The following is a 17,879-nucleotide window of genomic DNA, read 5'->3' as shown; positions in this document are numbered from 1 at the left end:
AATGCCAGGTGGGTCTGACTACAGTTTTAACAATGACACAATTTTATAAGAGGGTTGACTCTCAAGGAAAGGGGCAAAAACTAGGTTCTCCCACTTTGGGAAAGGCTACCTCCTACTGCCCACATCTGATGGTCCTAAAAAACCCTCCCCAAACCTTGTACCCCTATGTAGGGAAGTGTCTGAATGGGAATTAGATAAAGAAGAGCAACAAAATAGGATGTCTGAATTTTTTTTTGTCTAATACAAGTCTGGTTTTGCAACTGTAAAAGTCCTCTCACTCTCAAAGTCAAAAAAACTCCAGAAGTTTAATCTCCTAGTGTTTGGCTACAGCCTCTTCTACCAGGTATAATGATTTGGCAGAGCTGGCTTTCTGGGGGTGCAACTTGTATACATGGGCCTCTGCCTCTTAGATGACTCTTAGAAAGTCCCACACTTGGTTTAATGCTCTGCTGTAGCTTTCTTGAAATTAATGTTATTTGAAAGAGAGGCTGTGCATTTAAGTCAACACTGGGTATAGCAAGTTAATGGTCCTGTAATTTAGGAGATAAAAACAATGCACTATGACACAGAGTACCTGCAGCCATCAACTACCCCAGAGCGAAAGCTGACAAGCGTGTGGCACACCCTTTCCAACTCACTCTTTATTTGTGGGAAGTAAGTGACCATAGGAAGCAACCCAAAGGAGATTCCACTGCAATGAGAGCTGGTGTTGATGACAGAGCAGGAGCTCAGCGCTGACTCCATCTGAAGAGTAGAGGGGAACAGAGATGGAGGGAGCCCCAAACCTATTTGAAAATCCCAGGAGAATGGGGACAGGTGGCTGTGGGTTCCCTGAGTTTGGGTTTGCTTGATGCCCTGACTGGTGGCAAATGATCTGCTTTCAGTGCCTTTGGCATGACTATGTCCTTCTGATCCCAGGTAGAGTTCAGAGCCTTCAGTACCCTGTGCTTTGAAACCAAGCCTCTGCCTAAGTTTAGGGCTCAGCCTAAACCAGTAAGGTGAAGGTTGGGGAGGGCTGCAGTATGAGTAAGGCAGATGAAGCACCTGGCTCCCCATGAAAGGCTGTCCGGAAGTCTGGAAGTCCTGCTCTGGTTTAGCCATAAGGAAACTACACTGAAGGGCGGAGTTGAAGGACTGGTGCCATCTGGCTTGGCTCCTGTCTTCCCCCGGCTTCCCACTCCCAGATATGCCGCTGCCTTGCTCCTCCAGCTTTCTCACTGGCTCATAATTGTTCCTGATGACCTCCCCATGCCCCCACAAGCTGTCCCCTAGGAAGATTCTGTGTGGATGTGGGTGCTGGGTCTTGAGCAGCCATCTCTGCCGCACCAACGTTAATGTCACTAAATATTAGGGAGGGAAAGCAGAGATCTGGTTTCTTAGGCTCTGGCCCCTGTGAGATCAGCTGGGGCTGGGGTGATATGGACTGATGGCGGGAGGCGACATCTGTGAGGCACACCATCTGGACAGCACTAGAGATTTATAAGGAATTTGTCCGGTCACAAAGCACTAGCAGCCTACTTAAAATTCCAGGTCCTTTTTTCTGGATTCTCATGATTTCTCCCCTCTTGTTTAGCTGCGAAAAATCTTTTGAGAAGAAAGAAAGTCCAAGCTACCCAGGATTATTTAGCTATTCTGCTAATGTTGAGGTTTATGAATTATCTTCATTGGGCATTTGGAGACATGTGCTCATTGCTTCCCCAGAATATGGGTAGTGTTAATCCCTGCTCTGCAACACTGGTAAGGCACAATTTTGGCATCCCCAGCTGCCCTGTGCTGTCTCTCTGCCATCTGCTCCCCGGGCCATTCTTTGGCTGCCTCTGAGCTGGCAGCCTGCTCATGGCCTTACGTTGTCATGGAGAAGGTTTTAGAAACATATTGTTGGATTGCGGGTGTATTTCTGCCACCTGGAAACAAGTGGTTTTGTAGAAAAGCCACAATGGAGGGAGAGAAAGGGCTCTGGAGGGCGGAGCTGGTGCCAGGGTAGCCGGCTGAGGCAGAGGGATGGGGAGCCTGCACTGCTGTTCGCTGTTTGATATTCTGGGCAGGCAGCAGTGTGCTGATCAATTTACTTCCTGCAGGACTCCTGGGAGCATCAGACAGAAGGCTGCAGACACTGCAGAAAAGTTTGCAGATTCCTAGAAAATGAACTGCCATTGCTGCTCAATGTGTGGGGGGAGACCAAGTGGGCTCCCATTTAGACACTGATTAAATGTATGCTTCATGCAGGTAGAAAAGCTGCCCTTTGCTTGTGCATACCAGCAGGCTGCCCTTGTCCTGTTCACGGTAGCCTCTTAAAGGATATTTCTTTCTTCATGAGACCTGGATACCCCAGCCATCTGTCTCTCTTCCTCCCATCCCCACTCCAGTTCCTACAGGGGCTTCTGACAGCCCATTTAGGGCACCAGTCACCTCTGCTGTTTGCTGCTTTGTAGGTCAAAAAACAGTTGAGTATCAACAATTTCATATTGTTCAGCCAAATTGAAAGCTTCAGGGCAGTTTGACACCTTTCATCAGGATTAGATGGTAATGTTAAAAAAAATCATTTTTCTTGGAAGGTGTGTTTGGTAGCAGGTACATCATTTAGGTGAAGACGATGTACACAGTGTTAGAATTTAGAATAGTCTGAAGGTATCTTATCACGTAAGAGAAAAAACCATTGTGCTATTTAATCACCACACAAGAAACTGTATATATTTTCATTACTTGTACATTCTTTTTGCTAAAAATTTTGGCAACTTTTAGAAAGCCCCTTAGAGTCAGCTTGCCTACCCTTATCTGTGTAGAACTGACATCTATAGACTAAGAACACATTTTGAGTCAGGACCTAAGTAGCAACTACCAGTTTTTACGGCACCTGTTCTCTCCCTTCTCCTCTCTGAGTGTTCCTTCAACTGCTTTAGGATTCCTCTCTTGAGTCATTGACTACTTTAGCCACGCTCAGACTCACAAGATACATATATATATATATCCCACCTGGATTTTTCTGTCTATGGCTTCATCCTAATATTCCCAGATTGTCTTTTTAAAATTCTCTTCCTTTATTTCTGTATTCTTACTGCATTTTCCTCTTTCTTGAACACAATGATGCTTTTACTTATTTTAATAAACCTTCGTAAATCAGCCCTTTGCCTTCCTAAAGAGTCCATTTCCCAGCTTTCCTGTCATTTGTTTGCACTTCTTTTAGTGGCTGCAGGAAGTGAGAGCCCAGGCAGAAATCTCCACCCACCTGTGGCAACAGACTATGAAGCGTAAGGCCAGAGCTTTTGGCTAGGCCCATACCAAACCATTAAACTGCCTTACTCCTAATATCCTTGTGTTGCGAATCTCAAGAGGCAGGAAGGATTGGTCTAGTAAATGAGTGTGTATCAGGTGAGGTGAAGCCCACTCTACTGTATTCCTCTTGCAGGAGGAAAGTACATGAACTACCAGACTTTCGCACTCAAACCCCTGGTTTCACAAGACAGCAAAAACAACATTTACCTAACTGGAATACTGAATAAAGGCAAGACCCAGAAAATAAAACAGGCAGCTGGCAGCCCAGAGATGGAGAGAACTAAGGGGAGATTTAAAAAATGTTATTAAACTGCTCTAAAGGGTGGTTTTTTTTCTTCCTTCAGCAAGATGAAATCTTCCAGAAAGCCACATACTTAGGAATAGTCGGGAAGCCAACTCCTGGACACCTGCAACCACCCCAGTAAGATCAGAATGAGTGGAGAGTCTAGAGTGGGAACCCAGCACAACGTCTGGCCAGGGGAGGGGACTTGTTCATATTCAAATGAAAAGAGGGGAATGGATGGTGTCTAACTTCTTTCAAGCTCTAAAAGATTGTGCTCTGGTGGCTAGGTAGTGGAAACCTAGCCCAAAACAACACAAATTTGCTGGGAAAGAAAGAGTTGCCCAGGTACAAGGAAGTAAGGAGGTAGGGAGAATTGACCAGTTGGAGTTAACCACACATGCAAATGAATTGGACTTGGGCTTGCCTTCTAGAGAGTTGGTTCTCAAACTTTAAAGAGCAGCATGAGTCACCTGGGGACCTTGTGAAAATGCACTCTGTAAGGCAGAAGGTGTGGGCCTGTGTTTCCTTTCTAACCAGCTTCCAGGCGGCACCAACGCTGCTGAGCTGTGGACCACATTCTGGAATAGCAAGATGCCAGAGCAACGCAACCCAATAGAACTTTCTGTGGTGATGGATGTGTTCTGTATCTGTGCTGTGCAATACAGTGGCCACTAGCCATGTGTGACTGTTGAACATATGAAATGTGGCTAGTGTGAGTGAGAAGCTAAATTTTTAGTTTCATTTAAATTTTATTAATTTAAATTTAAATAGGCATATGAGGTTAGTGATTACCCAATTGGAAAGCACAGTTCTAGAGTGGTGGTTTTCAAACTTAGGTGCACATTGAAATCACCTGCAGGGTTTGTTAAAATATAAGTAACTGGGTCCCTCCCACCTTCAGAATAGCTGATACTGATCCTGCTGGCTCAGGACCACCCTTGGAGAATCTCTGCTCCAGAATATGCATCATCCCAGCTGTGGTAAGCTTTGGGGTCAGCACAATAGTCTGTCATCTTTTCTCTGGGCAATGAGTTTCAAGTGCACCCTCAGGGCCAGTAGGACCCTCCCCATCCAGATGGCGTCTGAGCTTTCTCCCTGCAGGCCTTACACAGGAGCCTGATTTAAATGGCTGGCATCAGAATCTCCCTGCAGGCCTTACACAGGGCAATGATTTGAATGACTGGCATCAGAAGGCTCCAGGAGGCCCCCTTTTGAAGAAATATCCTTCCTACTGATTCCCAAAAAAGTGACATGACAGAACATAGGAGTTATAAGCATTTGCTGTACAGCCAGACTGAGTCCAAGCCGAGTTCTGCAGCCATACAACTGTATGACATGGGGCAAGTCACTTAAACTTAGTGCCTCAGTTTTATCAGCTATAAAATGGGAATAATAGTCCCTACCTCATAGAGATTTTGTGTGAATTAAGGGCCTGAAATTGTCAACTGCACAGTGTAAGTGCTTAGTATACATTAGCTGTCATTACACGCCCCTGGTCCCAGCAATTGTTCCCTTTGGCTATGCAATTTGTTCACCCTGCAGGTTCTCTTCAAACAAGCAAGTGTTCCTGGGAGGCACACTCTGCCTACTTTACTGTTTCGCTGAGGGTCCAGGAAGCCTCTAAGGTTCACTGGGGCCTCCCTTAGGGTATCCAAGGGCAGAAGAAAGGTGACAAAGCAGGAAAGCTCCTCACTTCTCCATGCACAAGTGAAAATGAGCTGGGGCCAGTGGGCCTGTTCAGCTACTCTGTGCATTGACATGTGATCAGAGTAGGGAACGGACTTTTACTAACTCAGTCCTGTGGCTGACCCCCGTGCAGCCGTCTGAGGGCAGGTGGGGGCCAGATAAAAGATTGGGGCATTTTCTGAGTCTTCTCAGTACAAGTCATTTGATGAGGATGAAGCAGTGCTAATGCACACCTGCCCCTCTCCTCCCTGCTCCAACATCTGTGCCTACAGTGAGCCCATTAGCGCTCTCCCAGGCTGCGCTTATCCCAGCCCTCTTTCTCACTCCCACGTGGCCATGGCAGAGACGGTGGCATGTCCCAGAGCTTCTGCCAGGCATCCACCTGCAGTGCCAGTGCTTCTCCCACAATGCTACTATAGAATTTGGGTCTAACCAAGAGGGAAACACATCTTCTTTTCCCCAAGGAAAATATATAAATTTCAAACACTGTCATTTTAATCATTACTTAGGAAATTTTAAAATAAAATTTCAGAACTTATCAACAGAAGTCAATTTTATTGCCAAACATGTGGTAAACAAGGTAATCCCTCCTTAGACCCCAGACCACTGCCCTACTGGGGGAACCATTCCAGAGTGCATTCCTTTGCACTGGTTGGGGGACAGTGGCACAGCAACTGAGAGAGACAGGAGCAAAGGGCTGCCATCCCAGCCCAGTGCCTGCCAGTACCACCTGGCTGACGTTTACCCACTCTCATCCCTTCTTTTTCCATCTTCCTAATTTCAGAATAACAATATCCATGAATTAAGTGCTATTTGCCAGGAGCTGTGCTGCTTTCCAAGCATTAACTCACTTAGCAATTCCGTACCAAGCAGATCTATTGCCTGCCTTTTACAGATGACAGGAGGGGCATGTGGAATAGTAGGTAGTAGTCTGAATACATCAAGACACTTGTTCCTTTGCCAAACTCTTTGCCATAAAGGTACAGCAACCACATGAACTGGATGTTCCAAACTTTGTAGAGATTAATCCTTCTGTCACACCAAGATGTTCCAAATGTCAAGGATGTGGCATCCAAATTCCATTTCCTAGTCAGTCTCTCACACTAAGCAGGGGAAAGGAGAAGTGTGGTGGCAGTATGAAGACTGTCACCTACGTGGCTCAGTGACGGATTTGGGAAAGATGGACATCATGCTTACAAGCCAGAACTTGAAACAGTCTTGAAGCTGGAGGTAGATGGAATCAAAATGGATTCTCACCAAGGGGCAGCTCAGTTTCCCCAGAGCTTACCCTTCCCTGGAAGAATGAGAGGGCTGCAGGTTCCCTACCTCTGCAAAAATGCTGATGCTGAGATCAGTAGGAGTGTGCTGTGCATGTATGCATACACTCAAATACAGGGGTAGATATGGATCATCTTTATGATGGTCCTGTGAATTGTGCAAATGTCTGACATACATATGTGCCATCCATACTGTACAAGAGGACAGGACGAAAGGCATGAATGCCTCAAAATGGCAGCTAATTGAAAAATCACTTGGACGAGATTTTTGTGCTCATGGGACATATAACAGCATTTGATGAATCAGTAACAACCTTGCAAATGATGACTACCAGTGTTCCTTAGAAAGAAATCACCCTCCACTTCTATATCCTAACATCTGCTACCAGCTCCACCCTTTGTCCCAACCCTGACCTACGTGAAGCCAAAGCCGCACCAGGGGGCAGTATGAAGGGCTGAGTGTGCAGGGGGATGCATGCAGCTGGCAGGAGGCTCCCATGGAGAGAGCACCAGAGCTCCTTGCAAGACAGCACATATGTGAGCGGACGGATGAGGCACTCTTCTGTAGTCGCAAGCACGTGATCAGGTGTAATATTGAAAGTGCCACATCAGGCACCCAAAGCCGAATGTGTCACAGCAAACATTTCTCAATCTGAGAGTTATCTGCTGGGTCCGCCAAAGACCCTTTCTGGGTTGTGTCAAGAAATGCTATGTTTCTTTACATTCCTCTGCCAAATGTTTCCCTGGGACCCGCAGGGTGGAGATGGGGTTATATGGAGAAAAGGCAAGTCCACATAGCAACATACAGGTAACCTCAGTACCTGGAAGTCTTCGTGGGACACTGTGGTCCTCTAAACTTTCTCATCCATTCAGTATTGATCAGAAATCTCTTTCTGTTGGGACTTTTAAACTGGAAATGCTGCTGAAATGTTGAATTTCTTGTCTCACAAGAACAATCAAAGGCTGGGGCTTGTGTCCCATTTTGACAATCTGGGACTCTGCACAGCCTGAGGCTCAGTTTTCAATCATTACTTATGCTGACTGTTCAAAGGCATGAGGGATAATGCCCTTGAAGGTAATTAATGTCTCTCTCCCTTTTTACTGTAATTTAAAGCTGATTAAGTACATGACCTTATGAATTTGGCCTGATTAATCAAGGCTCCTCTGAGGGAAAGAGAATGGCATGACCCCAGGAAACTGAAAAGGTGTGAAATTAGTGCTTGAAGGACCATCACATCTGCCTGTGGAGGGATACAGAGTGGGAAGGTAGGTAAGCGCAATGGGGAAACAAAGGTATTTTGCTCAAGACACTGCAGCATAAATGCTCACAGGGTCAATGATCAGAGACTCTGTCTCCACAGCATTCAGAGCAGTGGAGCAGTGCCTGGCACACAGCAGATGTTCAATACAAATTCCTCAGATGAACGGAGGCCTGCCCACCCCCAGCTAGTCTACACAGATTTCCTCCAGCCACCATCCATTTGCCCGTGGTCCATCCATTGTCTACCCCTCTCTCCATCCAGTATTTATGTGCTTACAATATGTGAGGTGCTAAACCATGGGTACAGGGAATTCAATAGGAACAAGATTTAGCCCCTTATGTAGAGTCAGTCACCCCTATGTTTCAAAAGACTTTTTAAAGGAGAGGGAATGATAAGTGGTGGACTTTACAGAGTGGCCTGAACACAAACTGCGTTCTCATTATGCCTTCACTACCCCACAGACTCGTAGCCTTTGTTAAACCTGGGTTACTGCTCCCAGTGAAGATTTACAGTCTGGGTGCTTCCTAAAAGAACTTCCCCTGTTCCAGTCCAGATGTGGTGTAGGCACTGGCCATTGCCTGAGCAGGAGCCTGGGCTAGCGTCACCAATGATTCCACCTGAAGCAGTTCTGTCCTGCTTGTTCCCTTCCTAACAAGCCAAACTAAAGTTGCTTCCAACCCTTCCCATTCTCTTTTTTGAACGAGATTTCCAAGGGGCAAAGGTGAAGGTCTGTGGCCACTTGAAGGCAGCAATTTGCTGGATGGTAAGAAGACATCCAGAATGATGCTCTAACACAAATTCTGGGTATTTGGTAGAATGTTCACATAGAGGGAAGTAAGCCTTTCTCCATCCATCCTCACCACCAACCACCCCTCCAATTTTCTCTTGCTGCATTTCAAAATAAGAAGCATTTCTCTCTGGCATCACTTGTTAGAGAAGAATATACATAACGGCCCAGCAAAGGATTCTGGAAATTGCTCCTCGTCAAAGGGTAACATGGTCACTTATCCTAGAATATAAAAGTGGCTCTAAAGTATGGTCTGAAATTTGGGAGAACTATTCTTTACTATTAGTACTTTTTGCTTTAATTCTACTTAGCTATATGGATTTTTAAAAGTTTTTTCCTTTCCACAGTGCTTTTCTGTAAGTGCAAACTCTAATCTGGTAGCATTCAGACCTGGGCCTTTGCCTCACAGGTAATACCATGACCCGTAATGTGCTTTTCAAGACCATTCCTTTCTGCATTAAGTCACAACAGTACATTACACTCTGTAGGCCTAGTACAGGCACAAGAACTTTTCTATTTATAGTGATTCCACCTGCAGTTCCAAAGTCGTAGAGCTGAGAGCACCGCTGAGATTGTGAGTCCTCCTCACAGTGTCTGTATCAGGAGGGCTGCAACCATGATCCCCATTCTACAGGTAGGGAAACCAAGGCCCAGAGAGGTGATCTACCCACAGTCACTCAGTAAGTCAGAAAACAAACTGCAAGATGATCTATGTACCTTTCAGTGCCTCATTCAAAAAAACTAGGTTCCATCCTTCTCACGTGAACGCACATACTTCAGAAATACATAATTTTAGGTGGAACTTTCTATCAAGGTTTCAAAAGCTCTCTAGCAAGTCAGGAACCACAAAGTAAGAACTAGTATCACACTGACCTTTTAGTTTAAGACCTCACTCACAGACAATGCCAGTTATTATAGTGCACTATCCTGGTTGCTGACAAGAAGAAAATTTAAGGGAAAAATTCATCCATTCAAGATGCACACCTTGGCATAGCTCCTTTCCTGGTTTCACAACAGCTGAAGTGTACTGCCTTAGTACTGATTCCTTCTACACAATATTCTGATACTTGTTGACATGTGATTGAGGGGAGGGAGGATTCATCGAGGGTGAGTATAATACCAGGCGTTTTAGAGACAATTCTGCCCAGCAGAATATATATGAAATATGTCTAATAGAGCAGTTCTCTACTCTAATTCTTTTTTTTTTTTTTTGGTAACTTTTATTTCCTGATCCTGATTTAATGTAAAAAGTAATGTTTTACTTTCTACCTTCCCTGATGAAGGCAGAGCCAGTGGGTGGTATGGCTGGGAGTGGATTTTGACTCCATGGAAGGGAAATTCTCTAACCGTTAAAGTTAGAGGACAATGGAATGGGACCTTCTGGACTGGGGAGTGGCCTGGTCTTGCAAGTACGTTCCCCCAGAGGCTAAATGACCATCTGGCCAGGACACATTGCCCCTTCCAATGCCAGGAATCCATATTCCCAGAAACAAATGAGACCAACAGCAGCCCTCCTGCCTCCCGGCTCCAGGTCAAGAAAGGCACGAAGAACACCAACAAATAATACTGAGGCGGTGCTTTGGCTCCGGGAGACTTTGAGGTACCAGGAGAAGAGTACTGATGGCCCCCTCCGGCCCTTGGGAAAGGTGAGGCACAGAGAGACCGTTGAATAATTTCAGGCCTAGGTGAGAGGAAATGGGGGAATTTAAGGAGGGAGATTCTCTTTTCCTTTCATGTCAGGGAGGGGAGGAGGAGAAGCAACACCATTAATGATAGTGAAGCATAACTCAGAGTCAGTGCCAGCGGCCACGGCACCCTGCCCTCAGAGCAGCTGTGATGATTCCCTCACGGGGGCAATCCTACACTCCAAAATCCCAGGGGCCTGCCCTTGGGATGGCATCCAGGGCTGGAGATGTGGGCAGGATGGGCCTGGGCAGGCACACAAGGTAGCTCTGCTTCTTAAGGCCTGACTATTGTCTTTGAGGAATGGGCTCCACACAAGGAGGTGGCCATCAGACACCGCCTCTCCGGAAATTACCCTGCAAATGTAATCGGAGGGGGGTGGGTACACTGCTGCCTATGGAATTCACCTCCCCCAGAGGCTGGGGGCTTCCAATAAAGCTAAATAGCATCACCAAACCCACCGATTTTTTGTGTCACTTGGGAGAATTAGGAGAGAGGAAAACAGACACAACTTGCCCATTATTTGCATGATTGTCTAACTGGAGAACCTAGGGGAATCGACTGAGAAACCATCAGAACTAAGACCAGAATTTGCTAAAGTGGCAGATTAAAAGTCAAGCATACAAAAATCAATAGCTTTTTGGGCCACCTGAGTGCAGCCTAACACCTCTGAAGAGCTGTGGTTTTCTGCGAGGCTTCCAGGCTTTGTGCAATGTGCCATACTTAAATGGAGGTGAGCCAAGGAGCTGCCTCTTCAGCTACAGTGACCTCAGTCGCCTCAGACACCAATATGCGAAAGGTGCTGGGGTGATGGTTGCAGAGGGGACAACCACCTCTGCAGGCTCTCCTGGGGGTTCCTTCCCTAGTCCTGACCCAGCCCCTTTCTCCCAGCTCTTTTCTATTCCAACCCCAGGACACACAGGGAAGTTTGGCCCGGGTTGGTGCGGGAACCAAGGGCAGATGTGATCACGGATTGTGCTGTCATTTCCAAACGAAGTCAGACTTTAAAAACAAAGTGGCTGAGGTTTCACATGTCCATCCTCTCTCATTGCCTCATTGGACAGAAGCCTGGGGAGCCCAAGATGCAGCGCCCTGGCAGGAGATTCCCACAGTCGGGTCAAAGTGGCCAAGGGAGGTTCCACAGGGCTGCGCGTGGCTAACTGACCGGCTCAGAGAGGCGGTCATTTGCGGTCCAGGCTGGCGCGCAGCTGGGCTTCCCGCACCATGCGGTCGAAGGAGCGCGTGTTGGTTTCCTCGCGCACCTTCTCGCGCACGTGGAAGGAGGCCCGGGCTGTGGAGCGGGCGCTCTCTAGCGCGCTACGCCGCTCGCGCGACAGTTGCTCGCTGCGCTCCAGTTTGCGCCCGATGGCTTGGAGGAGCTCCCGCCGGCGGCAGTCTTCGTCCCTCTCCACTTTCTCCTTGTTGGCGCGTTGGGCCCGTTCCTTCTCCAACCGGTTCTGGCCCACGCGCCGCGCTTTCTGCTGCACCGCCTCCTCGGCGGCCTGCGCTGCGTGCTGCAGTCGCAGCTCCCCTGCCCGGGCCAGCGCCTTCAGGTGCGCCTGATGCTCGCGCTCTTTGCGCTCTGCTGCCTCCTTGGCCCGCCGACCCTGCAGCTCCTCCCGCCGGGCCCGCTCGCGCAGCTCCCGGGTGCGCTGCTCCACCAAATGCTCATAGTTCTCCTGCGCGCGGCCCAAGCTGGCCTCCAGGGAGCTCCGCAGGCCCTCCCGATCCTCATGCTCCTGCCGGGCTCGGCCTTGCAGCAGCGCCTCGTGGCGTGCCCGCTCGGCCCGGCTCAGCTCTCGCTTCTCCCGCTGCAGCTGGCCGTCCTGACACTGCTTGGTGCGGGCCGCGCGCTGGGAGCGCTCCCTGCAGACCTGCTCGGTCCGCTCGCGCCCTTCCTGCAGGCCCTCCTCGCGCTGCTTCAGGTTCTGCTCCTGGTGCAGCTTGCGCAGCCGGTCCTCCCGGGCCGCGCGCTCCGCCCGCTCCCGCCGCAGCAGGCCCTGGTGCTCGGCCAGCTCCCGCCGCCGCTCCTCGCTGCGCTCGCACTGCCGCTGCCGCCGCCGCGCCGCCTCTCGCTCCTCGCGGCCCCGGCGGCCGCGCCGCTCCTCCACCTGCGCAGCCCAGGCCCGGCGACCCTGCTCCAGGGCGCGCTGCTTCTCGCGCTCCTCGCGCTCCCGCCGCTGTTCGGCGCGCACACGCTGCTGCTCCCACTGGCCGTGGGCCGCGGCGCGCTGCTCCAGCAACAGGCGCTCCTCCTGGTGCCGCGCCAGCATGAGCGCCGCGATCTTTCGGTCGCGCTCGGGTACCCCGCGCAGGCCCCGCTCGGCGTGCACTTGACGCACAATGCGCTCCACGTGCTGAGCAGTCTGCGGGGAGTGGCTCAGGTCGCCGAGGCTAAAGCTGCGGCCGGTGAGTGGAACCAGGGCGAGGGCGCCCGGGCGGCCCAGAGGGTTGGACGCGGGGGAGGCCGACCCCGCCGGGCAGCTGTTTCTGGCCGAGGCCCGCGGCGGCCAGCAAAGATCCCGCAGACTCTCTCCGCTGTAGGACGAGGACGAAGCGCCGGACTCAGAACTGAGGGCGCCCTCGCGCCGGCGGGACAGCGAATCTAGCGAATGGCTCTTTCTTCCCGCCCGCGAACTCGCGGGCGGAGGTTGAGTCCGGGCCGGGGACGGACTGGAGGCGGCCTTGCGGGCCGCACGCGGCGCGGGCGAGGCCGGAAGGCTGGCGCTGCTGCAGATGCCCGCGCTGGGGGCGGAGGCCGCGGCCACGGCGGCCGCTGGGCCCATCGGCGTGAAGAGCCGCCGCTTCTCCTCGCGCACGATGCGCTCGCGCTCAGCCCGGCACTGCTGCAGCTTGGCGCGCCGCTCCGCCTCGTAGGCCTCATACAGGCCGGTGGCCACTCGCATGGAGCGGCCGGGAGCCTCGCGAACCAGGTCTGCCAGGGCCCGTGGCAGCAGCTCCACTGGCTTGACGGCGCAGCGAGCGCAGGCCTCTAGCGAGCGGGGACTTGTCAGCACGTAGCGGCTGCCCTCCGCCTCTGGACAGTCGAAGTTGAAGAGGTCGAGGTGCAGCAATGGAGATTGCTCCCGCCGTCCACCTTCTGTTGCGCACGGGACTTCAGCCTTGTGGGGCACCGCCGCAGAGGCCGAAGCCGAGGGCGAAGCGGCAGTCGGCTGCTGGGCGCCCTGGGCGTCAGCGAGCACCGGCGCGGAGGCTCCGTTCCCTCCCGGACCTCCAGGCTCAGCTCCCGCCTTTTCTTCTTCAGGCACGGGGTCCACCATGGCTGAGCTCTGTTCCTTTGTGGAGTCTGCACGGATGACAACGGAGGGACATCAAGGAATACATCTGAGGGCAGTTTCCCCCTCCCCATTGCTATTCACCCTTTTCCAACTTAATCCTTTTGGGATTAGTCTCGGAAGCCTGGCGGAACGCAAATTATAATACCGATGCCCTGAAAACGCAGGCGGGGGTTGGGGGCCGGTACTGGTAAATAGGGAGCAGCCTCAATCTGCTCAGCTCCGGAGTACAGGGCGGAGGCCAGTGGCCAAGCTCCCCAGGGCGTCTGGCCCACTAGATGCAGCTCCTTCCTGCTGCAAGTTAAAATGAAAAGATCGCGGTGCAGGCAGTATAGCCTGCCAGGGATCCCGGGAGGATTAGCATTATTTGTTTGTAGCTTAGGCGGGTGATCCGGAATGCAGCTTTGCAGGAACAAAAAAGGAAGAGGCCTGCGTATCGCCAAAGTACATTGCTGCAAGGGCCCCATTTGCCTAAAGAAGTTTGAGATTCAGCTCAGAAGCCCGGTGATTTATATGATATATGATTTCCCCTTACCAAAGGAGACCCAGGCCCAGGGTCCAGCGGGAATGGAAGGACTGAAAGAAATGCCTCAATTCCAAAAGGCCTCTCTGGGAGGGGTGATCAGTTCTTGCTCCTGCCTCTTGGGCAGGGCTTCTTAGCAGCAGTGCCCGCCTTCCCTCTTCCTTCCCACTGGGTGTTTGCTGGGGATGGAGAAGGCGCCTGGATCCTCCCGGATGCCCCCTTTCCCTTTAAGTCTGAATGTGCTAAGGCACCATCCACCCCAGTCTGAGATCGGACACCTGCCCCCAGATGCCTTCTCGGTATCCCCACCGCATCCCAGCGAGGTGGGCTTCTGGGGCTCAGCTAGCTCGGCGGTGCCAATGCCCCATCCCGGATCCAGTTCACTTACCTTATGTCCCGGTCTCCGGTCCCGCGCCGAGGGCTTTTGTTCGCAGCTCGAGGCTCTCCGTGCGCCTCTTCAGTCCTCGCGCTGGCTGGGTCGGATTACTGCCGGCTGCAGCCACGGTAGGAGCCCCAGCTGCCACCGCCAGCGTCTCCCCATGGGGCCCACACACATCTCAGACGCTACCTACACGCGGGAGGGGGAGTGCGACAAGGTCTCCCTAAAATAACGCAGATCTGCTCCCTTCCCTCACACTGATTCTTAAAAAAAGAAGCCGGGTTCCATCGCTGCTGCATCCATCGCCGCGTCTCCCACCACGAAGGTACCGCAGGTCTTTCCATGCCCCCAGCGCCTCCTGGTGGACATTCCAGGGTGTTGATTTGTTCGCTTGGAGCAAAAGAGAGGAAAAAATATATGTGTATATACACACACGTCCGTATGTATACGTTCACCAAGAAACGGTGTTCTTTCAGCTCCTTAAGTGGGTAGAATGAATGAAGGAATCACTTGGCTTATTTCTCACAGGAGCTCCGAGAAGCAAACTTGACAGTAGAAAGATGGCTTCTGATCCAAACTATACTTTTTATTTTTTAAGATAAAGTAAGAACAATTAGATAGGCCTGAAGCAGGTAGAAGATGTAGGCTAGTGTTTAATACAACATGTTGGGAATTCCTGGTTCCAGAGAATACAAATTAAAACCACTTAGTGCCGTTTATTTTGAGCCACCTCCTCTCACTCTTTTTTTTTCCTCTCCTATTTTGAGTGGTAGTGGCCATAGTGAACAGTTGGGAGGAGTTTTTGAGGAAAGGCAGCTGCGTGGGTGGGAGGGGTGGGATTGTTAATAACCTTGACATTGTCAGATAGGCAGTAAGGAGCAAATGAAGGGTTAAAAGCAAGAAAATGACATGATTTGATATATATATTTTAGGAACATAAGTCTGGCAGCAATGGAATGAGGACTTTAGGAGGGTAAGAGGAGGCAGGAAGCTCAGTTAGCTGGACACTGCAGTTACCTAAGAATTGAGGCCTAAGGGGGAACAACAGTAGGAGACGTGGGCAGTGGGAGTACACATTCCTGAAATAGAGAGTAAAAACAGCTCGGCTCTGGGGTGTGAGAAGCAGTGAAGGGTGAAGGATGGCATCCTGGAGCAGTGAGGTGGCTGGGGGTGACACACATGGAAAGCATGGATCCAAGAGGCAGAATTAGGTGGTATGGAGGGCCAGGGAAAGATGGGTTCCTTTCTGGAGCTTGAGGTGGAGCTGCTCAGCAGATGTCTGGGTAAGTTATGTCAGAGGTCTGGACTGGAGCTAGTTTAGGGTATCATCACCATATATGAGGTTCCTAAAACCAACAGCATGAGTGAGATCACCCAGGAAGGGCAGGCAGAGTAACTCAAGCAGCAGAAGGGCATTGATGGGGCTGCTATGGGAAATGGATATATGCATATCCACGAAGGGGACCAATAAGGACAGGCAGGAAAGCATGGTCTTCTGGAAGCTAACAATAGAGCACTTCAGGAGAGAGTGCCCTAGTGATAAGGCTGCAGAGAGATTTCACCTGGAATCGAATACCCACTGAAATGGTCAGTGGGAGGGTCTTTGGTGCCCAGGGCAAAAATGGCTTCAGTATTGTGGTGGGGGTCAGATGCCAAACCGTAGAAGGTTGAGATTAATGGGAGGTGAGAAAGTGAGTTACTTTTTTGACATTTGAATGAGAGTGTTAAGAATTGTGAAGGGTTTGAGATTTTACCCTACTTGCATGATATTATGTTAGCCTGCCACAGTTTCATAGATGTTAGCAGAAGATAAGACACTCCTGGGTCAGAAACAAAGGACTCTGTTACTCAGGGTACAACAGCATGAGGTTCATGTTTCTGCTAGCTCTCCTTGCTCCCCAAGTTCCATGGCTCAAAGGAGAGGTGGGCCCAGATAGAGATTGTACATATAATGGTTTTGTGTCACAGCTGAATGATCCAAAGCTTGGTAAATCTTAATCTTTTAATGATGACTCCTGGCAAACCTGTTCAACATTTGCCCCAGAGGGAGCCAATATCTTTATTATCCTGAACAGAAAACAAATCTACCCTCTGACCTGAATGGAGACTCTATATTATAAGGATGTTTACTATACAAACATCCTTGAAAAAATGGTTCAGAATAAAAGCCTTTTTTACAGCATATCAGAAATACCATGGAAAATTGCTCTCAATAGAGAAAAGGAGCAATGGTCAGTTGGCCAGTAAGTGGTGGGGCTGGGTTTTAGACCTGGTGCTCTCTGATCCTGAAGTGGATCCCATGCATCGTATTTCCATACCCAGTAGAGTATCTGGTGAGATGTGGATTCAAATGGAGATGAGTGGGGTGGGCAAGCCAACCTCTCCCAACTTTGGTTTTTTCCTCTTTGCATAGAATCTCATTAAATTGCCACCTCATAGATGAATAATGCTGGCTATGAAAACATTTTTGTGATAAGTAGGGATAATAATAGCCTTCCAGGGTTGTTGACAGAACTGGAAAAACTATATGTTAAGTACCTAGACTAATGCATTGTCAATAAGCAGTGATAAAATAGTTACCATTCATTTTGATAAACCTCAACCTACAGGTGTGGTCAGAATCAGTAAGGAAATGTGTGAAGTATCTGCACTTTTTTAGGGGGAAGTTCACAAAGTGTTCCATCCTTGACTACAGAATGATTCTCATCTGGGAAGGCCATAGAAGGAGAGGGCATGGGAAGAGGTCTCTGGAATAGGACTGTGATGTAGCCACCCAGTTCAGCAAAACCAGCTTGGCAATCAATTGGGCACCACTGGCTGGTCAGTTATCTCTCCCCTCTTGTTTTTAAGTGCCTCGGACACTTTAGGAGATGGATTTCACACAGGCTAAGTACTGATTTCCTTCAGTTTGGGAGTCCTACCCTGCAAAGGATCAAGGGTCTTAAATTCAACTTTATTGTAGTACCCAGTAAAGAAAGCAGCCAAGTTGGAGAACATGCACCTGCCCCTTGAGAGTGCGGTGGTGGACATGGTGGTGAGGAATGTTGGCTTAAGAGTCAGACTAACTGACTGTTCAGATGTTGACTCAGCCAGGCTGTATGATTTTAATCAAGTTTTTTAGCCTCTCTGAGCCTCAACTTTTTTAAAGAGTGAGGCACAATGTGGACTGTTGTTTTGTCTTGCACAGACCCTTAGAGGTAATAATTTATTAAGTACCCTATTAGATCCCTTAATGTAGTATAGTCAGTTTGGGCTGCTATAACATGCTATATACCATACTATATATAGCTTGAACATTTATTTCTCATAGTTTTGGAGGCTGGGAAGGGTACGATCAAGGTGCTGGTGGATCTGGTGTCTGGTGAGAACCTACTTCCTGGTTTGCAGATGGCTATCTTCTTGTATCCTTACATGGCAGAGAGCAGACAGA

The 17,879-nt window shown here is 49.8% G+C and overlaps 1 protein-coding gene across 1 annotated transcript; it reads right to left on the bottom strand.

Moving 5' to 3' along the window:
* Window positions 1-5,804: 5,804 nt before the first annotated feature.
* CCDC177 (coiled-coil domain containing 177) lies at window positions 5,805-14,809 on the bottom strand. The gene is made up of 2 exons (XM_037001075.2): window positions 14,459-14,809; window positions 5,805-13,558 (listed from the first exon to the last, which is right to left on the bottom strand). Exon 2 carries the CDS (start codon window positions 13,530-13,532, stop codon window positions 11,433-11,435), a length of 2,100 nt encoding a protein of 699 aa, XP_036856970.2. The 5' UTR covers window positions 13,533-13,558; window positions 14,459-14,809; the 3' UTR covers window positions 5,805-11,432.
* Between the last annotated feature and the right edge of the window lie 3,070 nt (window positions 14,810-17,879).

This window comes from Manis javanica, chromosome 8 (assembly GCF_040802235.1).
Source record: "Manis javanica isolate MJ-LG chromosome 8, MJ_LKY, whole genome shotgun sequence".
NCBI lineage: Eukaryota > Metazoa > Chordata > Mammalia > Pholidota > Manidae > Manis > Manis javanica.
The sequence above is the reverse complement of the archived record's forward strand: the minus strand, read 5'-3'. Positions and strand labels throughout refer to the sequence as shown.

Coding starts and splice junctions, on each gene's coding strand:
- CCDC177 (XM_037001075.2), bottom strand. CDS start 13,532: ATGGTGGACCCCGTGCCTGAAGAAGAAAAGGCGGGAGCTGAGCCTGGA.